Below are 25,256 nucleotides of genomic sequence, written 5' to 3' on the forward strand. Positions count from 1 at the left end.
CGATATTTTTTCTCGATCCATTGCTTATTTTGAACTAATTTAGGCTTAACTAAGGAACAATTTCTTTTAGACGATATATAATGACATGCATGAGCTAGGTCATGAATGCGCATATATAATGTGGTATGTTGTCAATTCATCATGATGAATTGAATAACAAAACGAATTACATGACGGTTTCGTACAAACCAATGACCTTCATATTATAAGTTCATTGGTCTTTCAACCTTTACAATCATTTCATTACTTATCAAAACAAACATCAAATTTAAAAACATCAATCCAACTCAAAAACCTATCGAATTACTGTATTAATATTGATGAAAAGAAAAACTAGCGATGACAACAAACACCCAAACCTTAATTATAAATTAACTCCATTTATAATCTTACATGCATTGTGATTATTACGCTTGCAACCTTTGTTTATAGCACCATATATATCACGCTACCAACATAGAAGAATGAAGGATAGATCATGTAGATATATTGACTACGTGATGGCGATAATCGGTTCATTGATCGATCAGCTTCTTAACCATTACCCAATATACTAAGTTTAGCGTACCAAGCAATTCAGGTTAGTGAACAATCTATATCAGTTAAACGTGGATTCCACCACTGATTGTGAAATTCATCTTGCACATTTTCTCGTATTGATTAGTCCTTCAATTCATGATCTTTAATCAATTAACTAATCTGTACGTACGTATACCGTTCTATTAATGCATGTCATGGCAACCTAGAAAACGGAAATTTAATTTTATAGTGTTTTAGAGTGTTGGAACTCTTGAATTACGTATTATATTGTAACTTGTTTGAGAAATGCCACGTATCGATTTCATTTTGAAATTTTATTAATCATAATTTCATAAACGTACATTGCAGAACACACATCAATTCTTAAAACGAGTTGATTCACACATAAGTTTTATGGATGTCTTCTGTCTTCATTTTTTTTTTAAGATGTCACTTGCACCTTCTTGGGTCAAATCCACCTTTAGTTAACACAATAGACATGGTTGACCTCCAGTAGACAAAGAAATGCATAATCTTTCTAATTTCGTTGATGTCTGTCTCCCTGATCGATCATCTCTAATATGGTGGGTTATGGATGGCTAATTAAATAACTTTTGCTTTCATATTTAGGTCAACTTTGTATGTGATTTCTTTAAGGTACCGAGACCTACAATTATTACTATTTCTATGTCACCTGTAATTATCAGGTGAGGTTAAAGTTTCTTCTTCTTTGAGCTTCTCTCTTTTCATATTATTCACATTTGTTGACATGGATCGTCTCGAATATAGAAACTTATCAATTTGCTATATCAAAACCTACCCCAAGTGTACGTATCTAGCATAGATTATTCAAAGACCGAGTACTAGGGATAAAACTTCACCAGGTCAATCACGTTGGTACATATTCATACTTAATTTATCTGAGTTGCTATCTAAATGTGAAATGTCCTCTAAGAGTCTTCAGGACCTTACTTCTATATCAAAATTACTGTCATTTGGCTTCAAATTCTTTGCCAAATCTATACTCTTGGATATATTAATTGTTTTTCTTCATCATTCTGAAACCTTCATGCACAAGTGGTGAATGAGGCATGACAAGAGAACCAATCCCTTTCCGGAGTAGCGAGACCAATGTTGTTCCATATTATGTTTCAAGGCACTAGAGCTGAATGGGGATAAACTTTTCTACAAAACTTAGTTTCCCTTTATCTGACCAGAGTTATATACAAGCAGTACTGGTGGAAGCAGAAGATACGTATAAAATCATGTGATGCAAGTGTGACTGCATAGGAGACCCCTCTTATACAAAGATCAACTATTGACAACGGAAAACCGGGGAAGAAGATATTTGTAATCATGTGATGCCATTTTTTTTGTATGAGATAATCACAGAGCATATACATTTGACAATGAAGTTTATTGAAAATACCCAAAGCGAAATCCTTGCACAGAAGATTATGTGATTCCATTGCAAAGGAAGAATCCGCGATACATTGTAGAGTGGAAACAACACTGATCTATGCACCACCAAAGACGAGCAAGAAAGGTGAGCAAAAACAAAACAAAATTTTTCGACCTCACGAGGGTTCAAAGGGGGCAAGGGGATAATTTACAATGCTAAACGGAAACTAATTTAGAAGAGAAAGTTACCGTGATAACGTCTTGGTCTCAATTAGTATTTATGTGATTCACTCTTGCTCCATCAGTAAGATGCTGCATAGCTCCGCAGTATAAACACATTCAGTTAGTCGACCTCCTTTGCACTCTGAAATACCCGTCCTTCAGAGTATAACAACCCCAAATGCTGAGGCCAGCAGTGCAGTTTTCTGGTCAATGTTTTATTTATCATCATAAATGATGAGATTCTTGGACCAAGAAAGCAATACGCTTAGCACTATCTGAGCGAAAGCTATCTCCTTTAAAGCCAATCTGGGAGGAGAAACCATATTTAAGATACCTTATAGATTTGCTCCAACAAGAACTATGCACAACTGTATCCAGTGGGACATTTTCCCATGGTGAAATTCTATAAGATAAAAATTGCAGAACATTACCTCACTTGGGCTATCAGGGGAGAGCCACCGTAATGACACCCCAAGATGAACAACAGCAGGAATCATCTTGAATAGCAACGGTGTAGTGACCTGCATTATTACAATAACAAAATCAACAATTAGTGAACTGGCTATTTTCCCATGGTGAAATTCTATTAGACAAAAAGCAATTGAAAAGAAATTGACAGGAACTGGCTATTTAAAAGTAACAGGGAGACATCAGTGAGCATCAGCATAAGGAAGATTGTTTGTAAATGGTGAAACAAATCACAATATATATCATAATAGCCAACATACCAGACTAAGAGCTGTTGTGCCTAGAAGTAACACATACAATTTACCCTGCAGCAGTGATAGAACCATTAGTTACAATGTAAGCACATATTAAGGTTTGATTCCTAGATTAAGTGGGTTTTGCAAGGAAATTAGCTAAACTTGAACAAAATTCTTAAAAGGGCAAATACAGGAGAAGCACCCACCTCTACCAGATGAAGATTAGAAGCGCGGCTTAGTAGTACAAAAGCAAATTCTCCGATTTGTGCCAAAGACATTCCAACCTACAGATGATTTTAACATAAGGCTCCTTACATCAATAAAATGTATGAAGTAAATGAATATAAAGCTCTCTTAGCATCTTTTGGAATCTTACAAGAAGGGAAGTCTTGTTATTGTATCCAAACCCCTTCACAACAGTAGAAACCACTACAGTTTTTACAATGATTACCAATATAACAGCTGCTAATAATATATCAACATGATTCCAAAGGAATTGAACATCTATCAACATCCCAATGCTTGCGAGAAAAAGGGCAGCAAACATATTGCGAATGGGCTCAACCTGCATGACAGAAACGAAGTCACAAACAAGAGCAAGAATATTAGTTTCTTCAACTGAAACTTTAAAAGGAAAAGACCATTTTCTGTAAATGCAACCGGAAGAATCACATTTTATTTTTTAAATACTTAAGCAAGATTTCTGCTGCTGAATTTTTCATTCCTATTTCATATATGAAAAGAATTATCAAATTAAACAATTTGGAAGCTTTTTATTCTTTTCCCGCTGTCAATGTTCACTTGTTCCTAACATGAAGTTCTTAATACATGAGTATCAGAGTATCACACTATGAAGCACGGACATGCCAAAGAGGCAGCATATCGTGTCGGACACGGACATGGACACAATATGGCAAAATTCGGTCGGACACGGCCAAATATGTGTGTCCTATTTCAATACGGTTTAGACACGGAGAACTGCTCCCAAAGCTGTACAAATCACACCGTCGACCCCTCTTCTTGGTGTTTCTCTCTTAAACCAGTTTTCGTTGATTTCAATTGAATGGATTCCGAGTTATTCACTCAAGGAATTCGGATGATTTATCAAGCAAACCTAGTTTTCAATCCATCAAGGAAGAAGTTGAATTAACATATGGTTGGGTATCGTGGTGATTGATGAGAGAATTTGAATGAGGCGATCTGGATTTCGGGTGAAGATAGCCATTGATAGCTTCCGATTGATATTATCAGATGTTTCTGGGATAGAGAAGCTGCAGTGGAGGTGAGATTGTGGGAGTTCTAAATATAGCTAGAAAGAATCATGTGCGTGGATGTATATGCTAGTAAGGGTGTGTATTAGTTCCTTGTTTTAATCTTAATTGTACAAGATGATTAAAAGGAGATCCAACGGCTCTGCTTCTTCTTCCTCAAATTGGCCATAGAAAAATAGATAAGTATATACAATATATATTAAAATTTAATATTTAATATTTAATTTAACGTGTCCGTCACGTATCCGTGTCCAAATTATTTTACGTTTGATGTGTCTACGTATCGTATCGTGTCCGTATTCGTGCTTCAAGGTATTATATTTATAGGTATAATATGAAACATATACTAGAAATTGAGGCATACACGGAAGGGAAAAAAGGGAGAAAACATGAAAAGAATACATATATAAAAAGAGAGAGAATAACAGCTCCTTAAGTTCAAATGTACATAAATACCTTACCTGTTCAAGTGTATGTTGACCTAGATCAGTTGTTGATATCATCACTCCTGCTGCAAAGGAACCCAATTCAAGACTTAAACCCAGCTTATCACTACACTGAAATGACATGACAAGGCATGTATTATTTTGTATCCGCAGGGAGGCATCAGATATATGCTGTGTACCTAAGGTACTTGAGGCAGGCATTAAGCCATTAACAACAAGGACACCCCCGCCCAAAAAAAAAACAGAGAAATTACTCGTTGAAAAGGATGGTATAATAGTCCGATGTATAAATTGTGTGTATTTAAGTGCATTATGTATGAGGTCATAGATGTAAATAGAAAGAAGTAAGACAAACCCAAGCGACAAGTAAGCAGAATGCCACAGATGCCAATTGATAGAGTTCGTTAGTCTGCACACAAAAGAAAAATGTGCATAACATAATCTGTATAATAGTACAGCATCGAGATGCATCAAATTGAAAACTTGCCAATACCTGAGAAGATAAGCCTATCATAAGTTTAAGGAACCATGGCACACAGGAACGTGATAATATTGATAACGTGGCCAAAAATGCAAGCAAGACCACCAACCTGTAGCATGAGACACAAGGCACTTATGCACAAATCATATAGACTTGTACGCATGAAAACAAGATAAAGGAGTTATTTCTGCATTAAGCAGAGGCATTTGTCATCAATGGCATAAATATGTATATTATGATGCCTTAAAATGATCTTTACTTACGATTTGGTCATGGATACAACTCCTTGCAGAATACCAGAAGTACCACCAAGAACTGGAAGCAGAGCAAATAGCAAACCCACAGCACAGTCCTAGTAGGTTACATTTTTGAAGAAGTGAGAAATAATAAAGTGGGTCTGAATCTTACACGTTATCATTATAATACTAAGTAGCACATGCTTAGTAGGTGCTACTTGCTACAAACTGAAAAACTTATACATGGTATCAGAACCTGCATTATAAGAGTGCCAACTGTGACTTGACCATGAAGAGCATTAATGCTATTTCTTTCCATCAAAAATTTTAAAACCTGCAGAACCAAAAAGATGAGCTTATCAAGAAAATGCTGATCTTTTAGCATCTTATATATCTTACTACCCACAACTGTACAATTTCATATCAGCATCACCCTTCCTATAGAATAAGGAGAACAAACCCAGTATATTCCTACATAAACTATTATAAGCCCCATAGGCATTAGAGAAACACTATTACAACCAGTTTGCAAAGATTACAAACTGAACAGGTAATCAAATCATATATTTTCCCAAGGTTACAAAAGAAGAAAATATACTGATATCAGTGCATAGATCGTTACCACTGCTGTTGAAGACATAGAAAGAAATGCACCAACAAATACCCCTTCAGAAGTTCTTCCGCCACATAACTGGAAATGATTGGCAGCTCTGTAACATTAGAACATTGAGAGAAGTGGGAAAAAATGATAGATAGTGTAAATAATGCATATTTGCTCAGTTTTCTATTACAGGTTGAAGTATGATCATTTACAGTCTAATTGAATAACAAGTGAATTCCTACTTGATATATTTTCAAGCTTTCTTTCCGTACCAAATAAGAAGCTGATTATCATGCTACACTTACTGAGGCTGTTATTCCACACAAGCACATAAATAGGAAAGTCTGCAGTAAACCTCCCAAGACGGCCACTGCTCGAACAACCCGAAGCTGCAAACTTGAAGAGGAGAGGGTAGTATCATGACCTAAATTGATTGACAAAAAAGATAGCAAATGTATACCACAACACAGGTTACATGCTAACCTTAGCAGCTGAGAATTCCAGGCCCAAGGCAAAAAGAAGAAATATAACTCCAAACTGAGCCACTGTCTCAACCTGCATGCTTGTTTTAATAAGAAAATGGAAGTAATATGTATGAAGCTCGAATTGGAAAGAATGTTTTTCATAAAAACTATTAAGAGTGAAGTTTATGTAGCAGAACTGTACCTATATTTTCCTTTCTTCTATTTTTCTTTAAGACTGCTTAATACAGTTGTTATGCATATTGTGTGCTTGATTCAATTGTAGTGCATTCAGTTGTGCATGAACAGTCAAGCAGTTTAAATAATAATGACAAAGAATGACGAGATTATTATAGATCACCTAAAATGAAGTGCAAAAGACCAAACTAGTATAACATGAGTATTCATGAATCATGATTTGAGACTTGCTAATGGAACAACTGAAAGCATAATCCTGAAGAAACGTTATAAAGGAAGCACAAAACAAAGGATCAGTCCAGCAAAATTGGAAAAAGGACAACATACTTGGACCATTTCACTGACAAAACTCAAGCCTCCAGGGCCAATGGCAGATCCTGCAAGTAAGTATCCAGTAATGACCTGAAAATATTTGAAAGTAAAAGAAGATAAATTTTTGACCAGAAGAGGATCTAGAAGCAAAGCGCTCATCCTCCCATTCAAATTAAGCAACTAAATGAAATAAACTCCCATTATTTAATAATTAAGTAGAATCTAAGCAAAATTATGTGCCAAAGGACATACAGGTTGTCCAGCACAGGCAAAGGCAATGCCACCACACGTTGCTGAAACAATGACAACTACCAGATCTGATATTAGTCTGTAACATGAAGAGGACATATCAGCAAACTTTTTCTGCCATGTATATATGAAATAGCAGTTGAAACGACGGTAAAGAATTGAAAGCTGACCTCAAGTCCACTTGCAGCACAGGATACTTTGACTTGAGATTGGATATAATAAAAACATTATCCTGATATAAAAAGAACATAAACATAAAAAGCATTTTAAAAGAGTGATGTGAACTATTATGTCATTATCAGCTTAAACAAATCGTTGACATTTCATGTACTTTCTATATTACTTTTCTACATTACGGGAAAAAAGTTATGACATAAGCCAATGATAGGCAGCAAATATACCTTCCTATCTATTAGTGTAGGCATGTCTTCTGCTCCGTTCTCATTCTCCAGCTGGAAAACATCATGAAACTGAAACGACCTAGCATAAGGCACACAAATTGTCATCAAACTCACTTCACGCATACTAGTACATATTTCCAGCCATTTCCAATAAATGTAAATCAACAAAGATATTAGGTTCTCTCTTCACAAAAAATAGAACCACATACTTCTCCTCCTTGCTTTCGTTCTTCTTGGACTTAACTCTAGCTACTGTCTCCAGAGTCGCCTAACGAAAACAAAAGTACAAAACAACATCTCAAAAATGCATGCCGAGGATCATGCGAATGTACTCGCACAAACGCATTAGTTACAGTTTCCCTTTCTCGGCGATAATTATCAAGTATATGCATCTACAGAACACTACTCTGGAGTCTAGATCACAAATGCCAGCTCACCTGCTGTTCATTAACGCTATTATTGAAGCTGCCGGCATCGGCCGCTGCACACAAAGACGACAGTTCAAACAATCAGCTAGACAAACTAAACGCTTCAAAATTTCTATCCGCATTCTTCACCGAAAGCTAAATCTGATTATGATTAGCAATTTAGCATAACAAAGCAGTCAAGCTAAAAAAAGCGCAAAGAGATCGGCTAATCAGCACCATAAGAAATCCAGAACTTTCCGAAATCAAATCAGAAGAACAAGCAACACCACCATGCATGAAATTGAAAGCAATGCAGTGATAAAGAGATGAAACTCAAAAAATCCAGAAAATTCAAAATCCAATCCTCTAAATTGCAAGAACAAAACTACAGGAGATGAAAACAAAAATAAAAAAGAAATGAAGAATATTCGGACCTTGATTCTGCTCATTCTCAGGGAACTCGCGCTCGAGAGCCCGATCAATCATGTTCGCCAAGCTATCGTTACTAGATCTCGCCCGCGACGAGTTCTCCGACGCGGCATTGATCTCCTCCGCCGCCGCGGCCGAGTCAGACTCGTTCGACTCGGCGGAGGCCACCGCGGCTGGGAATTTGAGCCGGGGAACAGCGACGGCGCCGAGACAAAGCAGCGCGAGGATCGTAGAGAGGCGGAGCCTCATCGTAGAGGCCTGGAGTGTGATACGTCGTCGTTTTTGGGATTCAGAGAAGAAAGAATTCGAATTAGAGGGAAAAAGTTTTCAGTTGGGGACGGAGGAGCGAGGCGGTGTATGTGAAAGGACAAACTTGACCTCAGAAGCAAGCAAAGGCGTGGTGGGAACTCGGGTGCTTTGGGGTACTCCCACGCGCTGAGGGGAAGCGCGTGTTTAGCACGGAAAAACACGTGGCGAGTTTGAGGAGCGGGGTTAGTTACGCGGCGTTTTTGCTCGCCGTGGGGGGAGAAGGAGGGTGCATGAAGTGCAATGCAGGTGCGGTTTCATTTGCGTTTAGTCGCAGATTCTGTGGATCTTATTTTTACGCGCGCTGTGGCGGGTTTCGTGATCACGTGTGCTGATCTTGTGATACGGCACCGTTTTGGAGCGCAAATAACGTCACAATGTTTCTGCATGATGCTCTGTGTTTTTCTTTTCCTTCTCTAAGATTAAGTATGGCTAGTCCTTCCCTGGTAGCATTCTTTGTTCTTGACTTCTTGGTTACCAAAGCAAAGTTACTCTATCAAATGGTAAAATGTAATTCACACAATAAAATTCACTTTTAAAAAAAAGCAATAATTTTAGGAGAACCAAGTATGATATATTATAACTCCAATCTTTTTGCCTACACAGATCCTTGAATCAAAGCAGACCAAGTTACTTGTATCTGCTTAGTTTCCAGTATCTTAAGCAAGAGCTAACCTTTGAGGCTTTGATGCATTCTTGGGAATGATCTTCGTTATATTTTTTAAGGCGCAATTCAGTAGAATCTCTTTTATTTAGCAAGACTGTCTCTGGATTTCTAAGTCCTCAAGAAACTTTAACTTAGATACTTGCTAAAACTTCATGGGATTATGTGTCCAACAGGATATACTTAATCTAATTCCCTAATCCATTTACTCGCATAAAGAATACTGGTAAACTATACCAGACCCAATACACATGACCCCAACTGCGAAATCAAAAAGAATAACTTACTAATTAAACAGCTTCTCTATTTATTTCTCTGACACCAGCTAGAAGATTGTGAGAGCTTTATGTCTCCTGATACACTGCAGAGTTGGGCACTAGTGCAATATGATAAGCGCCCACTGGGAAAGGTTTCCCCCTAGTTTTTCTTTGCCTGTTTGATTGGCAATTGATTCACTATCGAAATGTCACACTCAATCAGCCCCTGGTTTTGTTTAAACTGACATATACCAATGAAAAACAGCTGATCAGGACTAACTTTGGTACAAAAATTTCCATGCAATAATAAAAGGCCAGTGGGCAGACACATTTGAACAAAGGGAGACTGATAGTGATGCACGTGATGATTCCAAGTCAAAAGGTGTACGTATTAGTCAAGGAAGTTTAATTTTCAAAAGATTGAAGAAACAGAACCTGGTTTACTATAGAGATCTAAGTTACTTGTTGATCAGAATATCTTACATATAAAAATCACAGTGCTGCCCAAGCAATTCTATCTAATATAATATTCTGAATACAGTACTTTCTGGTCCTATAAATACTGCATTGCATCTTCATGTTTTCCAAATCAGGATAAGAGAGAGTGAAGGAAATGGAGATCCCTGTCATAGACTTTGGCTTGATCAATGGTGAAGAGAGGAGCAAGACAATGGCTCTTCTGCACCAAGCATGCGAGCAATGGGGCTTCTTTCAAGTAAATGGGAATAATAGTTTTTTTTTTCGTTTAAGTCGAAATCTATTTCTAGTATCTTTTGCATTTCTAACATTTTGCTTATGATTGCAGATTGAGAACCATGGAATCGACAAAAGGCTGATGGACAAAGTGAAGCAATTGGTAAATGCATACTATGAAGAAAATTTGAAGGAGAGTTTTTATCAGTCAGAGATAGCTAGAAGCTTAGAGAAAAATGATACCTCTGACAAAGACTGGGAAACCACTTTTTTCGTCTGGCATCGCCCAACATCTAACATTGAAGCAATTCCAAACATCTCAGAGGATCTCTGGTAAGTCAGTTATCAATAGAACAGCAGAACTACCATAATGTATCAACTGCAAAGTGACCCTGTAATTCCAAACATGTATACTGAGTTTTATGCATGAAATGCAGCAAAACAATGAATGAGTACATAGATCAACTCATCAACCTGGCAGAGAAACTCTCTGAGCTCATGTGTGAGAATCTTGGTTTGGAGAAGGATGATATCAAGGATGCATTTTCAGGTAGCAAGGGTCCTTCTGTTGGGACAAAAGTTGCAAAATATCCTCAGTGTTCTCAGCCAGAACGCGTGAGAGGACTGCGAGAGCACACTGACGCTGGTGGGATTATACTATTGCTCCAAGATGACCAAGTTCCGGGTCTTGAGTTCTTCAAAGATGGCAAATGGGTTGCAATTCCACCATCTAAGAACAACACCATCTTTGTGAACACAGGTGACCAACTGGAAGTGCTGAGTAATGGAAGGTACAAGAGTACTCTGCACCGTGTCTTAACAGACAAGAACGGCAGTCGACTCTCCATTGCTACCTTCTATAACCCTGCCGGAGATGCCCTTATCGCTCCAGCTCCCAAACTCTTATACCCCACTAGCTTCCGTTTTCAAGATTACCTGAAGCTTTATGCTGCCACAAAGTTCAATGACAAGGGCCCGAGATTCGAATCCATGAAACAAATGGCCAATGGGAGTAATGGTTTCTATGCCTAGAAGTGCGAATTGCATAACATTTCTGCTTCTCTCTTCATATGTTTGTACTTTTGGTTTTGTTCTTATAAACTTGTCATGTCATCTACCTAAAAGAAGGAAAGGCTTTTCAGTGAGAGAAGCACTATTTCTATCAATTAGTGTTTCTTTTGATTTTGAGAAGAAGCAATAAATGTTTTATCATCTCTCTTTCATTAATTGATTCGGAATTATGGTATACAAGGTCGTAAGGAAAAAATCAGCGTGGTCAAACAAATGAAAAACCAAATAGTCCCAAGTATTTTAATTTATAAAGAGTATTTTTCACCAACAGTTCCTCAATTATAGTGTACCTACTAATGTGATACCTCAACTTTTAATCGTACCAATGTGATACCCAGACTCTAGTATTGCTATCATTGAAGTACTTCCGTCAGTTTTTTTTCAACTTCTCCGTCATCTTGGTGACGTGGCAAGTACGTGAGGCCCACAAAGAGGGTTAAAAGACAAAATTATCCCCATCTGAGAGAAACAATATTTTTCCGGTCCTTTACCTTGAGAAAGACACCCAACAATTCTAATTTTGGCGCCAATTTTCCCTCCCTACTCCTTAATTTGTGTCTCTTATCTAAACTAAAGAACTACCGCCAATCAGTCGACCACAATCTGATAAAACCTAGATCAATCTCATTTTCTATTTTTATCCTAGCACTTGTTAAACTAACAGAATAAATATAGAATTTTATATGGAACATCTCATTTCCACAATCTCATAAGAATATAGAAACACATAACTTAAACGAAATTCAACTACATGTTTAAGTACCATTAGTTCTTACAAGCAAAAATCATGGCAGATCAACATAAAAGGTGGCAATTAATGGTACTTAACACATGTATTTGAATTTCGTTAAGTTATGTGTTTCTATATTTTTTTATGAGATTGTGGAAATGAGATGTTCCATATAAATTTCTATATTTATTCTGTTAGTTTAACAAGTGCTAGGGTAAAAATAGAAAATGAGATTGATCTAGGTTTTATCACATTGTGGTTGACTGGTTGGCGGTAGTTCTTTAGTTTAGATAAGAGACACAAATTAAGGAGTAAGGAGGGAAAATTGGCGCCAAAATTGGAATTATTGGGTGTCTTTTTCAAGGTAAAGGGCCGGAAAAATATTGTTTCTTTCAGATGGGGTTAATTTTGTCTTTTAACCCTCTTTGTGGGCCTCACGTACTTGCCACGTCACTAAGATGACGGAGAAGTTGAAAAAAAACTGACGGAAGTACTTTAATGATAGCAATACTAGAGTCTGGGTATCACATTAGTACGATTAAGAGTTGAGGTATCACATTGGTAGGTACACCATAATTGAGAGACTGTTGGTGAAAAATACTCATTTATAAAAGACTGGCCTTTGAAAAGAGTTCTGGCATGTTCTAAATGCACATTCTCAGAGATGTCATCCTTTGTCTATGACCAAAAATCTTCATAAGACTTCCAATTAACAGAAGCTACAATCCAGCTAATTTGCATAATATAGATCTAGCTAAGAATGTTTTGTTTTGCTCAACTACTCTAGTCAACATAAGCTTGTGCGGCTTCAACAATGGAGAGCATTTGGTGACAAAACACAACAAAAAGTTTCCAAATTTCAGAGAGTTCGAAAATGATTCAGCCAATTGCTGAACCTGGTAAACAATATGGTCAACTGAACTCTGTGTAAAATGAATATTGTGATTCAAAATGCTTTGCAGCAAGCTAAACAATGATTCTGTCCATACCATTTTATCAGTTACCAAATGTTTGTGGGAAGGAAGACAAATGGTTCTCCTCTCACCTTTCTCTCCACACAGCAGCTTCTGACAGAAAGATGAGACATGAGCCGGGTGCAAGCTTTCCTTGATGACCCTTGTGATCACATCATGTATTGCATTGTTGATGCCTTCCTGTCGGAGAATCAGTGGAAACAACAGCGAATACTCAGCGGCCCTTTGGTATATCTTGCAGTACTCTACTATTGCGGTCACTAGCACACGCGACGCTGGTTCCTCAAGAACCAACAACTTGGGCAGGATGATCGAGCACAGAACCTGACTTGGCCAAGTAAGCTCTTCCTCGTTTCCCCTTGTCAAACTAGAGAGTAGAACCGAAGCAGTCTCATCATCAGCTAACCAAGGCTCAATCAGTCCCAAAACCGCAAAACACTCTCCTCCTCCTTTCCCCAAGCAAAGTTCACAAATTTCATTCGCTAATCCCACAGTCTTTGAACTCGACTCAAAACTCACAACGCGCTCTTTCAAACTTATCGCCTTCTCTCGAACATCACGTCCAAGATCAACACTTTCTGGAGCATCAACATTCATTTCCTCCACAACATCATCCATATCCACATCTGCATCTTCATCCCCTCCATCACGGCTCAATGAATCACCATTGTCTCCACAATCAGCACCCACTGTCCTCGAATTCAGCTCCTCAGCCAGTACAGGCAACCATGGCAAAACAGAATCACTCTCAGCTGCCGAATCGGTAAGCCAACCCGGCAACGAATCAAACTCATCTTCCACCTCCTCCTCCCCGGAATCCAATCCCAAGCAGGAAATCCACTCGTAATTCGACTCAGGCATTACGTCGAGCAGATGGTGTGCAGCTTTCTGGACCCAAAAATCAACCCCCTCGTCGCAACTCAAAACACTCCTCGCCAATTTAACCAACTCCCTGACGGTAAACCTCTCACGATCCAAAGCCAAAAACGACAGAACCCTCGCCTGAACCATATTCGGCAGAGTATGTATAAACATCACCCTGCAAAAACCCAGAATCGCACCATCAGTCTCGGATCAAAAAGCTCGTCAAAAATCGAACTTGGGCTTGGCCCATTACCTATTCGGGTTCGGATCCCTGGACGAAGCGTCGATTGTCTCCAACGGTCTCATCAGCAACGAGAGGAATGCCGCGGTGGTGATCGGCGCGGCGGCTGACGATGAGGCGCTGAAAGACTGTTTCAGCCACGTCGACGCTTCCGATTCCGGCGTCGGAGAGTTGAGGAAGATGTCGAAGAGTGAGACCCATTGCTCCATTTGGCGCCGGATTCTCTGTATTTGGGAGGTATGAAGGGTTTTGATATGAGGCGGGAAAGCGAAACGGTGCGTTTTGTGATGACTGGAGCCAAAACTTGAATGTGATAGCTGCCAAGGTTGTTAAATACAAAAAATATTCTAAACCAAGTTATAGCTTTGTCCCTCAATACATTAGTTTCAGACATTCCTTAAAAAAAAATTAGTTTGAGACTTTTTTTTTGATGAAATTAGCTTGAGACTTTGAGCTTCAAATCCAGAGGCGGAACTACGTTGAGGGTAGGTAGGGTTATAGCACAGACGAAATCTAGCTTTGTAATTAAGTACCTATATGCCTTTCTCTTTATCAAATGTCAATTAACTCAGTTGGTTAAGTGTCCGGCTAAAATGTAAGTATGCAGTCCTGGTCCCGAGTTCAAATCCCACCTCCTCCCTTTTTTTCCTTCTTTATTTGCCTCCTTCTTTCCAGTTTCTTTTTATTCTACCCCCTTTGTTTGCCTCCTCATTTCCAGTTCTTTGTATTATATCCTCATTTTCTCTTTAATTACAACTTTTCTTTATAATTTATCTAATTATTTCATTTTCTACAAAAAAATAAAATTCATGCCTTAAAAAACCAACCCTACCCACTTCGAGTTCTTGGTTCCGCCCCTGTTCAAATCTATAACACATCTTAAATGTATACTAGCTAGCTAGTTGTGTAGTGTAAGTGTTAAGTTTACCTGCGAATGCATGTATTGGTTGCAAAACCAAAGTCAAATAATATTGCACATGTTGTCTCACAACTCGATCGAGTTACAACTTACGAGTGTTATTGCTCTGATTCTGGCTCCATCAAGCTTATCCTCTTCAATCGCGGCCGGAGATTGGGATTCTTCTTCCATCGTGTTTTCGGGTTTCTCAGTCATCACTACTGGTCTAATTACCAAGTTGTACGTCGAAACTTTTTTTTTTGCCTCCCTACTGCTGCACCTCATGCCCTTTTATATACGTGGGGCTAAAACCCTAGTTATATTAGGAACTCTAAACCCTAGTTTTATATATTTTGGTTGATTTGTAAGTCCCCATTATTAACACACTAGGGACTTACAAATCAACCGAAATATGACCTAAAAAATTGGGGAGTTGAGGGAGTCCAAGTTTGCCGCCAATGCATTGGTTTTGGGCTTTTGGCCGTTGGGGGAGAATCCATGTAAGGACCGGAATGTATGCGCAAATTTGCTGATTTGTATGTAACAAAGTTAGTTTCAGGTTAGGTATATCATGGAAATAACATAAATCATATTATTTTGTGGGAAGAAGGAATTATGAGAATGACAGAATATACACGCCAGTAAGATCACAACATTTAACACTGCTTACAAAGCTACAAAGAGCCCCTCCCAATATGCACACAATATACAGTAATCAATTACCAGACAAGCTTATAGCAGCCCAGAACAAAAAAGGGTAGTAAAGTTACTTGATAGATAACTAATTACCCCATAACATGAAGTAAGGAATATTAGTTCAATAGCACAAAAAAGAGCATATAATAGGAATTATAAAGCACATAGTAGTAGACAAAGGAAACTCAAATTTTACAACAATGAAAAGATGTCTAACAAACAATCGAAAGAATCAAAAACATATGAGGAAGGAGCAATCGAACAGGAAAATGAAATTCAGGCAACATAAAAAAAATTCAGACGCGGAATTTGCGTACCAGATGAACAGCCAGGAAAGTAATCAAGCAAAACATCAGGGTGCAATGATAAATGATGATGAGCGGCATGATTATCCTGCAAGCTAGAACCCTCATCGATGTGACACTCATAAACCACACGTTTTACAAACCACCGCCAACCATCCTGGATATTTGTCGGAGGAGATATCATCCGAACCTGATTATGGTTACATTTTTCAATACAAAACAAAATTCTTGGATGAAATATATACAGTGGCAGAGTTCGATAAAGATCAAACTGGTAATGAAGAAGAAACCGATGAGCACAGTGGAGCATACCAAGTATTGGAACGAAGTCAAAGATCTGACGGTACTGGTGCTCTGAGAGTATTGGTACCTTAATTGTGGTTCCAAAACGTGAAATTGCTCTAAATCTGACTTCATCATACTTACCTTCTTCCATTTTGGTCTCAATGTGAGGGATTTCTCCAGAACCTAAACACAAAAATTATTAACAATGAAAAGATGTCTTACAAACAATTGAAAGAATCAAAAACGTACGAGGAAAGAGCAATCAAACAGGACAATGAAAAATTCAGGTAACATAAAAAAAACAGACAAGGAATTTGCGTATCCGGAGAACAGCCAGGATTGGAGAAAAAGGGATTCGCGATGATCTCGTCCACCCCAATATCAGCCATGCCGAGGGTTCTATGGAGCTCCGCCTCTGAGTGATATGGTTGATCCATACTCGTTGCATCTTCATGACATTGAGTGGGAAATTCATCAGGCAAAACATCGCCGTGCTCTGACCAATTCTTGTCTTCGTCATACTTATCTTCCTCTGGGAAATTCTTGTTTGCGATAGGAGATTGGGATTCTTCTTCCTTTGTTGTGTTTTGATTGAGATCCCCCATCGAGCTTTCTCTTTTTCCTTTGCTATTTTTGTTCGAACGCTGATCGCTCTATGGTTCTAAGACCCTGGTCATGTTTAGAACTCTAAACCCTAATGTTATTGGGAACTCTGAACCCTAATCCTATTAATCATAGGAAACTCAACAGGAACTTACCAAAATCAACCGGATGCTACATCTCGAAAGAATAAGGTATCAAGAGGAAAATAATAGAAAAGAAGAAAAATAAATGAGAATAGAAGATTATAAGACTCATAAGGACCGGAATGTATATGTGCAAATTTGTTGATGGTTAGTTTCATAAATATCTATGTAATAGAATAATTTCTCTATGAAGATAATATAAATCGTTTAATTTTGTGGGGAAAAAGAAATGAGAATGACAAGAATATTCGCGCCAATAAGATGGCAACATTAAACACTGCTTAGTGCTTACAGAAAGTGCCCCTCCCAATATGCACACAAAAATGGGTTCACTCTATTGAACTTGAGCACAGCGAACACACAAACCCCCTTCTCCACCAACCTCACCACCACGACCACCTTAGCACCACCAGTCCACCACCATGGGAGTCAGCAACAGAATCACAGCAGGCCTCAACTTCACGGCCCTCCTCTGCTCCATCCCCATAATGGCCGCCGGCATCTGGCTGGCCTCGAAGCCCGACAACGAGTGCATCCACTCTTTCCGGTGGCCGGTCTTTGTCCTCGGCGTCCTCATCCTCCTAGTCTGCCTCGCCGGATTCATCGGCGCTTACTTCAACAAACAGGGCCTTCTTGCTCTCTACCTCTTCTGTATGGCCGCCCTCATAATCCTCCTACTCATTCTACTTATCTTTGCGTTTACTGTTACAAGGCCTGACGGAAGCTACGGCGTTCCGGGCAGGGCTTACCGGGAGTATCGGCTGGACGGATATTCTAAGTGGCTTAGAGATTACGTTACAGATTCAGGGACTTGGCAGAAGATAAGGGTCTGTTTAGCTGATTCCGATACTTGTCCGAAGCTCACTCAGAACTACATCACTGCTGATCAGTTCTTTGCGGCTCACATCTCTCCTCTTCAGGCAAGTTCTTAATTCAGTTCATCATTTTCGTTAAAGTTAATGTTTTTCCGAGATGATTTTGACTGTGATTGTTGATTTGATATGAAAGAACTCAACTTTTTACATTTTTTTTTTCACTAAGAAAAAGCATATAACTTGGAGAGTATAGATGTTCTTTAGGAGATCAAAAGGTCTTTCTCTATTGTGGATCCAAACTGGTCTTCAGTTCCCAAACGCGTAATGTAATCACTATTCTATGAGGGTCTTTAGTTCCAAACAAGTTCTTGATCTCTGTGTGTCCTCTGTTTCTTTGCTTGGAGTAGTGAAAATTACTGTCTTTGAAGATAAGATTGACTGTGAGTAACTGAGAATTGATGTAGTTGCTGTTTTGATGAAAAAGATTGCAACTCTTTTACACTTTCTGTGCAAAAAATGTTCATAGAAGATAAGAGATTCTTCTATTGATACATCCATTCAGGTCTTTTCTTCCGTGCTAGCTTTATGCCACATTTTTAACTAGATGTCAAAACCAGAAATTTATAGAAACTCAAATACAGAGTAAGAATAGAAATCTAGGATTCTAGGAGTGATCAGGACCCGCCAATGCAGTGTTTTAGTATAGAGTCAATTCTCCATGCCCCCTAATCTACCTTTCAATGTGGTCCATAATACATAAGTTAAATGGAAACATAAAGACACAAACTTTGCTCTACTGGATGGCAATTGCTTCTGAATTATTATAGAAATCATGGAAGGTAGAGCAAATTAAAGTAATTGGGGTCACAATGGAAGAAATGAAAATGAACAACTATGCTTGCCAGCAATGGATTCATATATTGACAACATTACTTGTGTTTTTTTTTCGTTAATCATTTTCTCTTTTGGTTCCTACTATTATTAAAATTTAACATCGAACATTATTCTTGTGTTGCAGTCAGGATGTTGTAAACCTCCAACAGCTTGTGGCTACAGCTATGTGAACCCAAATCTGTGGATAAACCCAGCAACCCCTTCAGCAGACCAAGACTGCTTGCTATGGAACAATGACCAAAACATACTTTGCTACAATTGCAACTCTTGCAGAGCTGGTTTACTTGGAAACTTGAGAAAAGAGTGGAGAAGAGCCAATGTGATCCTCATCGTGGCGGTGGTTATTCTCATCTGTGTCTACGTCGTTGCCTGCAGCGCATTCAAGAATGCGCAAACAGAGGAGCTTTTCCGCCGTAACAAGTAGGGATGGGTGTAAACTTCAGTCATGTTGCCAAACACAGCTCAAGTATGGGTTCCCTAGGTCTAATCTAAGGGCCTTATCGTTTTGGTGATAAATCTGTCTTTGTCATCATTAGCATTTTGTAGTGTACATATTGCTTTGTTCCTTATTTTTTCTATCTAATGGACAAAGTGTAATGGAATCTCATTCCTAAGACTTTTTTCTACTAGTACTGGTGATCCGGTATCAGATGCTTCTGCATCCGTGGTACTAGTGGCTTCTTGGACTAATATACTGTTCGAGTATTATATTTTCACACCCCTTGATGCACACACTTTCTGATGCACTGACTTTACCGACTAGAAACTAGAGAGACCAACTTTCACAACAACAAGGCTGATTTAAGTCTCCAAGAATTACGTTTATGCTGTGATCACTTTTGGATAATAAGACGATGGTGCTGAATATTATTAGTTAGAAGTTATAACTTTAGGGCGTATTTGACGGTGCTTTTTGAATATAAATAGTTATAGAAGCACTGGTTAATAGTGCTTCCCAGAAAAGCACTTGTTAAGGTCTTCCTACTGGATTAGGGAGTGCCAATTGCTTATCAGATCTGAATCTTTCTCAAGTTAAACACTAAAGCTGTCTCCTGCAATTGATCGACCCTTTCCTATTTAACACATAGCCAATACATTATACAAATGGTTCTCGCAGTAATACAATGGCTTTCAACATCTGCACTATAACTGTATAACTAATATCTTCCTTTAAAAAAAACCACTGTTACACTGCCCCTGTTGGCCAATTTCAGAAGTTATAGCTGGAGACCAGAAATAAGAGCAGTTTGGTAACATCGACCGAACCTTTTCTGTTCCGGGAGGAATCACTACCTAAGATTACAATATTTAATACTGTGACAGTTTCTATAGAAAATTAGACAACTGATCGATTGGATGAAAAGGTAGTCACTCACATTTGGTTTATCACGCAGACAACTTTCTAGAGTATACAATGTACATGGGGTCTGAGCGTCCAGGGTTTGGAGAAATATCCACCCCCTGCAAACAGGAGCTCAGTTTTAAGACATTACTACTAAAATACTTGGAACTGTGACACTGAATAAGGATTCATGTGCGCAGAGAACTTATATGTGGTGATAAAAGGAATGAAAACAAATTAGAGAAAAGAATTAATTACCTGAGGAGGTTCATATCCTCCGGCATAGTGGAAATATGACCCAACAATCAGACCGTGATCAGCATCACCAGTTGATGTCCAGATTGAGATTGCTTTAGTCCAGAAACAACGGTTGGAAAAGCTGTTTGTAAATTGGCATCAAGTTAGAATTGGTTCAGAAAAGAGACCAGATTGATTAAGAAAAACAAGAGTGCCAATCTGAAGCGCTACTCTCTCCATAAAATCTCTTACAAAATCCTAAGGGTAAGGGATGATTTGAAATTTGTGTTCACACTTGGAGATGACAGCCTTATTGAAAGATGAAGACAGTTTCACCTCATTATAGCAAGTCCCCCTGGCTTAAGAATCCGGCACATTTCCTTAAAAACTTCAATAGGCTTGTTTATATAATCAACACTAACCTGCGATGTAAGATTCATTTACATCAGAGAGCAGTAAAACACAGTACATCTTTTGGAAAGTATGCACTTACCGCATTAATTATATTTTGAAGTGTTTAATGGTGTTGGTGTTTCAACGTTCCCAAAACTTTGGTTTCTAGTCTCCTGTAATCTAATTTGGTTTATTTGGATCACTAGGAATCTGGTGCATTTCGAATGTAAGATTTTTAATGTGTTGGAAGCCCAACGTCATCTTTTGGAATTGTTCAGAGAGTATGCTCTGTATTTTTTTCATCCTTACAAGAAACATCATGATATGTCTATTTTCTCTATTCTTGGTATTTCACAACTGTCTGCCAATGCTATCAACTTCATCCCGTCCTTTAATTAAGGGTTTCTTGGCTGAGGATTTGCTATTCGCTAGAGGTTTTTATATCTATGGTTTAGCATATGTGGGTGTACACATGCCAGATTGAGCTTTTGTTTATCCTCTTTGTTAGAGTTTATCAGACATAGTAGATCATATTCTTTTGTCCTACTTTGTTAAATAAATAAATAAAAGGTTTCACAAAAAAAAAAGGTATACACAGTACATTTGCTTGCATTAATTCAAGCAGAAGGTGATAAACACAACCATGATGACAGTAGATGAACTTACCACATTAGTTATCACATCGAAGGAATTATCTTCAAAGGGAAGTTTAGGGTCGACATTCAAGTCTTGAAGAACATACTCTGTCAAAACCTACAAAAGTTCAATCAATGAGGATGGATATTCTCATATCACTATACAGCTATAAATACTCAATAACTACCATGGCTAACGAAAAAGAAGACACAAAACCATACTTTTGCAATTTCAAATAGATCTCTAGGGATTAGAAGTTTATCATTCAACTTCTAACATATTTCTGGGCACTAGAAGTTTAAATTATCATGAAGTGGATGTTACTCATCAGCAGAAAATGGTACTCTACAACACTTAGCTTCAGTATAATCCCATTCATTTAGGCATCAAACCAAGATACATAGGGAGTAAGAAAAACAGCTCGACTGCAACATGTTTAGATTCTCTATTAACTATCAAGCAAAATAATTAAAAGCAAAGTACCGGATTCGCCTTTAGCTCTGCTTCATTCATTCCCATTCCAACTACTCTCTCTTGCTTGTATCCTGGAGGAAAGTGACTGACCTAGATATAATATTGCTCACTATATTATTACTCCTAATTCACAAAATGTGAAATACAAAACAAGGCCTCACATTAACATAAAAGACTCACCCAGCTGCTACACATGTCCAGCATGGTTACTCCTGGAGTGTTGCTAGGTGGAAACACCTTAGAATAGTACTTGGTCAGTGCTGCAATGGCTGGATCATCAATATGTGTCACAAAGCGCGGACTCTCATAAAACAATGTATCTGGTGACCTGATGAATCAGCTTCTTGTTTTAGAACTCATCTAAGTTAATCCCTCCCAATGCTAAGCTGAACTTTCAGCTCAACAAAACTACATTGTACAAGCAAAAAGTTGAAAACTTTACTCATCATAGCGCTGGAAATCCTCAGGCTTGTAAGGAATTTGCTCCGGCCACTCCACATTTTTCAATATCTTCAATTAGAATAAAAACCATAAGGAAATTAGGCATGCCAAATAGTGCTACAAAACCTCATAACACTAATCAATAAGCTTAAATTAATGATTCATAGCACTTATAGCTACTTTTGCAGGAAAAGGGTTTCAGAAGCAAAGCTATTTTAAAAGACTAAACCTTTCAGACACATTCTTATAACCCCATACAAGAAATGGTAATTTCACTGTCAGAATTCTAACCCCATAATCAATACAGCACCAGTTCATCATCAGAATCCCAAATGTGAGAAAACCCAGTAACCAAATAAATGAAAACAGATAAAGATCGAAACTTTATCCCTAATCATGAATTGAAGTTTGAAACACTACCTCTTCAAAGGAAGGACCACTCTTCAGCCTAGCAGAGGCAGTGAAAGCTTTGCCGCCAACAGCACCAGACATGTTCATCAACTGAGCCCAAAGTGAAGCTCCAAGGCCCAATACCAAACGCCTCGGTGCTCTACCTCCACTGCTCCACTTGCTCACAACTTTTGCTAGATTAGGAACAGACGCAACTGCACTAGTGATCGAATAAGATGAAGAACAAGAATAAACACCCGCCAAATGTGGTAGCCGGTGAGGAAGCCTGAGACCAATTCCAACACATTAGGGCATTGTTGAGTTATCGGTGACAGTTAAAAGGGTCAACCAGTTACTGCTACAAAATCGAAGATGAAACCGAGAGTGTTCGTTCGTTTTTAGATTATCTGGAATTGGATCACATTTTTGCCACATTTTTGTGGTGGACTGGCAATTTACGTGGCTAGACAATCAAGACACTTTTGCCCCCTATGTTTTTTCTCGTTTGCAGTCTCGCCATGGGAATTTCCCACTCTCCAAAATTCCAAATACAGTATGAACGTAAGTGAATCACAAGTTCAATACATGTATTCCATCTCCTATTATCAATAGGAATAAAATTACTATCTGTATATATGGTTCTCAATTCTCAGTGTAACATCGCAGAGTTGAGTAGCTCTTACATTCCTAAAGTCCAGTTGCATTGCACCAAATGTACACGACTATGAGAGCTACCAAATTGCAAGAGGTAGATCAGATGCATGTGTAGTTCTCTTCGTTGATCAAGACATTAAAATTAAACTAAGGCTTATCAACAAGTACGCACAGAACACAGATATGAGCTCAAGATTTACTTAGATCTAGCTACTCTACAACTTGAAAGAGGACAAAATGTTGGTTTGGTATAGATAGGAAGGTGAGGAAGGGGACACAATAAAAGCTGGATCATTATATATGATGATGGTTTAGGATAATGAAGCTCCAAAATCATTGACGGCACTCTCTGACTAGACTGCAATGTAATATCTAAGCTATATATATTGTGTTCCTATAAAGAATTGCAATTGCTAACTTGGAGCTGAAGCTTCAGAGAAAACTCCAAGAAGGTCATCAGTATGAATTATAAAACCCCATGTTTAATTATATGAAAAAAAAATCATATGATCCAAGATTAGATGATGCATGATATAGTATGTGTGTATAGAGCTTATTATTCTATACATTCATGTGATCATGTCAAGTGGTGTTAGTAGGCTAGAAGCTTCATTATAATACAAATTTGCAAAAGCCAAGATCAGGAACTTGCCATGGGTAGCTTCTAGAGCTTAGCATAAAGGATATTCAATCTCAACCATTAAATTCGAACCATTAGTGACATTCAAAAGTCATTGTATTACTAATACTAGAAACGGTACACATTCTATGAGTGTGGAAAAATGTGCGGTTATTAATATAAAAAAGTTAGTGATCTATTTATGAAAATATATAAGTTTTGATTGTAAAACTCTTACTTGTTTGTCTGTCAGTGTAATGTATGAAAATTGTACTTTTGGAAGTTCTTATTTTTGTAATACTCAGGGTCCTCGCTCTATAGTAGTAATAAAGATATATGGGTATCGACACTCTAGACATGTAAGACATTGCCACATAATAGGTAATATATTAGATTTTATATGATGAATGAATAGCTTAATAAGAAATGAGAGTCTTATATATTATATTTTGAGCTCATCTCATATGGAAGAGTTCTTACTTCAAGACTTTCAAGTACACCAACTTTTCAAAAACACTATTTCTCATTGTTTAAGGTACTTATTCATCAAACCCATGAACTTCATCTCCAATTCTGATGAACAGACATATATTCGCATCAAAAACATAGAAAACCATTAAATCACACCACACCATCTTATCTTTTCTTATATTCTGAATTGAATATATGCATATATTCTCTAGTCCAACGAAAGTGAGAAGGCTTATGTGATACCCTCATTTGGTTTCATGCAATCTAGAAGCTGATTTTCCCTTTCACTTGCGCTTATTCGTAAATATTATCTATCTAAGTCTACTTAACAAAGCATCAACTCTTCATATGCCATTTGAATATGAGAATATCATAGTTACATTAGAAGGAAAAAGTTTTGCTCTACTAATAATCCAAGACGATAATCCAACCCCTATGTAGTATATTATGTTCTCTGCTTATTGCACGGTTTTATTGAGAAATTTCAAGTTCTTATTCAAAGGAACCAAAGTTTGAGATGTTAACTTCTATAAATTCATTTTATGTAAAATGTATACTTACTCCGATGTAAAAAAAATATCCACGTTCGTGCTAAAATGCATCACGAACATCATTTGGATGGATCATTTGTAGAAAGGACTATCCATATCTTCGTTATACAGTGAAATTTTCAAACAATTAGATGTGATGCATCCATCAGATTATTGTGTTTTGAGACTTTCTATTCATACATCCGAAAATTAGGGGGTGTATTCAATTAAGATTTTGTTGGATTGTTTTGGAATTTAAAAGTCTATAGGTATCAATTCAGATTTTGTAAAG

General features: G+C 37.9%; 5 protein-coding genes across 8 annotated transcripts; 2 read left to right on the top strand and 3 right to left on the bottom strand.

Annotated features, from left to right (window-relative positions):
* Positions 1 to 1,716: 1,716 nt before the first annotated feature.
* Positions 1,717 to 8,682, bottom strand: LOC126804861 (K(+) efflux antiporter 4). 2 transcript variants are annotated; one of them, XM_050532014.1, is made up of 20 exons: positions 8,344 to 8,682; positions 7,940 to 7,983; positions 7,712 to 7,770; positions 7,503 to 7,581; positions 7,272 to 7,333; positions 7,105 to 7,180; positions 6,868 to 6,942; positions 6,365 to 6,436; positions 6,187 to 6,270; positions 5,903 to 5,971; positions 5,537 to 5,614; positions 5,308 to 5,396; positions 5,057 to 5,153; positions 4,919 to 4,972; positions 4,579 to 4,674; positions 3,298 to 3,411; positions 3,053 to 3,130; positions 2,871 to 2,915; positions 2,574 to 2,663; positions 1,717 to 2,448 (listed from the first exon to the last, which is right to left on the bottom strand). In XM_050532014.1, the coding sequence occupies exons 1-20, from the start codon at positions 8,585 to 8,587 to the stop codon at positions 2,368 to 2,370; spliced, it is 1,686 nt and encodes a 561-aa protein (XP_050387971.1). In that variant the 5' UTR covers positions 8,588 to 8,682; the 3' UTR covers positions 1,717 to 2,367. The 2 variants fall into 2 exon arrangements, with proteins under 2 accessions (XP_050387971.1, XP_050387970.1); XM_050532013.1 differs by having other exon boundaries at positions 1,721 to 2,448; positions 3,223 to 3,411; positions 8,344 to 8,681.
* A 1,456-nt stretch (positions 8,683 to 10,138) lies between these two features.
* Positions 10,139 to 11,509, top strand: LOC126790113 (1-aminocyclopropane-1-carboxylate oxidase 1). The gene is made up of 3 exons (XM_050516255.1): positions 10,139 to 10,280; positions 10,371 to 10,591; positions 10,696 to 11,509. Exons 1-3 carry the CDS (start codon positions 10,179 to 10,181, stop codon positions 11,288 to 11,290), a joined length of 918 nt encoding a protein of 305 aa, XP_050372212.1. The 5' UTR covers positions 10,139 to 10,178; the 3' UTR covers positions 11,291 to 11,509.
* Positions 11,510 to 12,699: 1,190 nt separating this feature from the next.
* On the bottom strand, positions 12,700 to 14,366 carry LOC126796164 (uncharacterized). The gene is made up of 2 exons (XM_050522932.1): positions 14,151 to 14,366; positions 12,700 to 14,072 (listed from the first exon to the last, which is right to left on the bottom strand). Exons 1-2 carry the CDS (start codon positions 14,345 to 14,347, stop codon positions 12,779 to 12,781), a joined length of 1,491 nt encoding a protein of 496 aa, XP_050378889.1. The 5' UTR covers positions 14,348 to 14,366; the 3' UTR covers positions 12,700 to 12,778.
* Positions 14,367 to 17,454: 3,088 nt separating this feature from the next.
* Positions 17,455 to 19,491, top strand: LOC126792141 (tetraspanin-2). The gene is made up of 2 exons (XM_050518628.1): positions 17,455 to 17,992; positions 18,906 to 19,491. Exons 1-2 carry the CDS (start codon positions 17,491 to 17,493, stop codon positions 19,199 to 19,201), a joined length of 798 nt encoding a protein of 265 aa, XP_050374585.1. The 5' UTR covers positions 17,455 to 17,490; the 3' UTR covers positions 19,202 to 19,491.
* A 346-nt stretch (positions 19,492 to 19,837) lies between these two features.
* Positions 19,838 to 23,069, bottom strand: LOC126794056 (uncharacterized). 3 transcript variants are annotated; one of them, XM_050520718.1, is made up of 9 exons: positions 22,721 to 23,069; positions 22,302 to 22,369; positions 22,040 to 22,187; positions 21,869 to 21,949; positions 21,416 to 21,502; positions 20,693 to 20,778; positions 20,378 to 20,498; positions 20,154 to 20,238; positions 19,838 to 20,066 (listed from the first exon to the last, which is right to left on the bottom strand). In XM_050520718.1, exons 1-8 carry the CDS (start codon positions 22,796 to 22,798, stop codon positions 20,164 to 20,166), a joined length of 744 nt encoding a protein of 247 aa, XP_050376675.1. In that variant the 5' UTR covers positions 22,799 to 23,069; the 3' UTR covers positions 19,838 to 20,066; positions 20,154 to 20,163. The 3 variants fall into 3 exon arrangements, with proteins under 3 accessions (XP_050376675.1, XP_050376669.1, XP_050376661.1); XM_050520712.1 differs by having other exon boundaries at positions 19,838 to 20,070; XM_050520704.1 differs by having other exon boundaries at positions 19,838 to 20,238.
* Positions 23,070 to 25,256: the final 2,187 nt, after the last annotated feature.

The sequence above is a fragment of the Argentina anserina genome, chromosome 1 (assembly GCF_933775445.1).
Source record: "Argentina anserina chromosome 1, drPotAnse1.1, whole genome shotgun sequence".
NCBI lineage: Eukaryota > Viridiplantae > Streptophyta > Magnoliopsida > Rosales > Rosaceae > Argentina > Argentina anserina.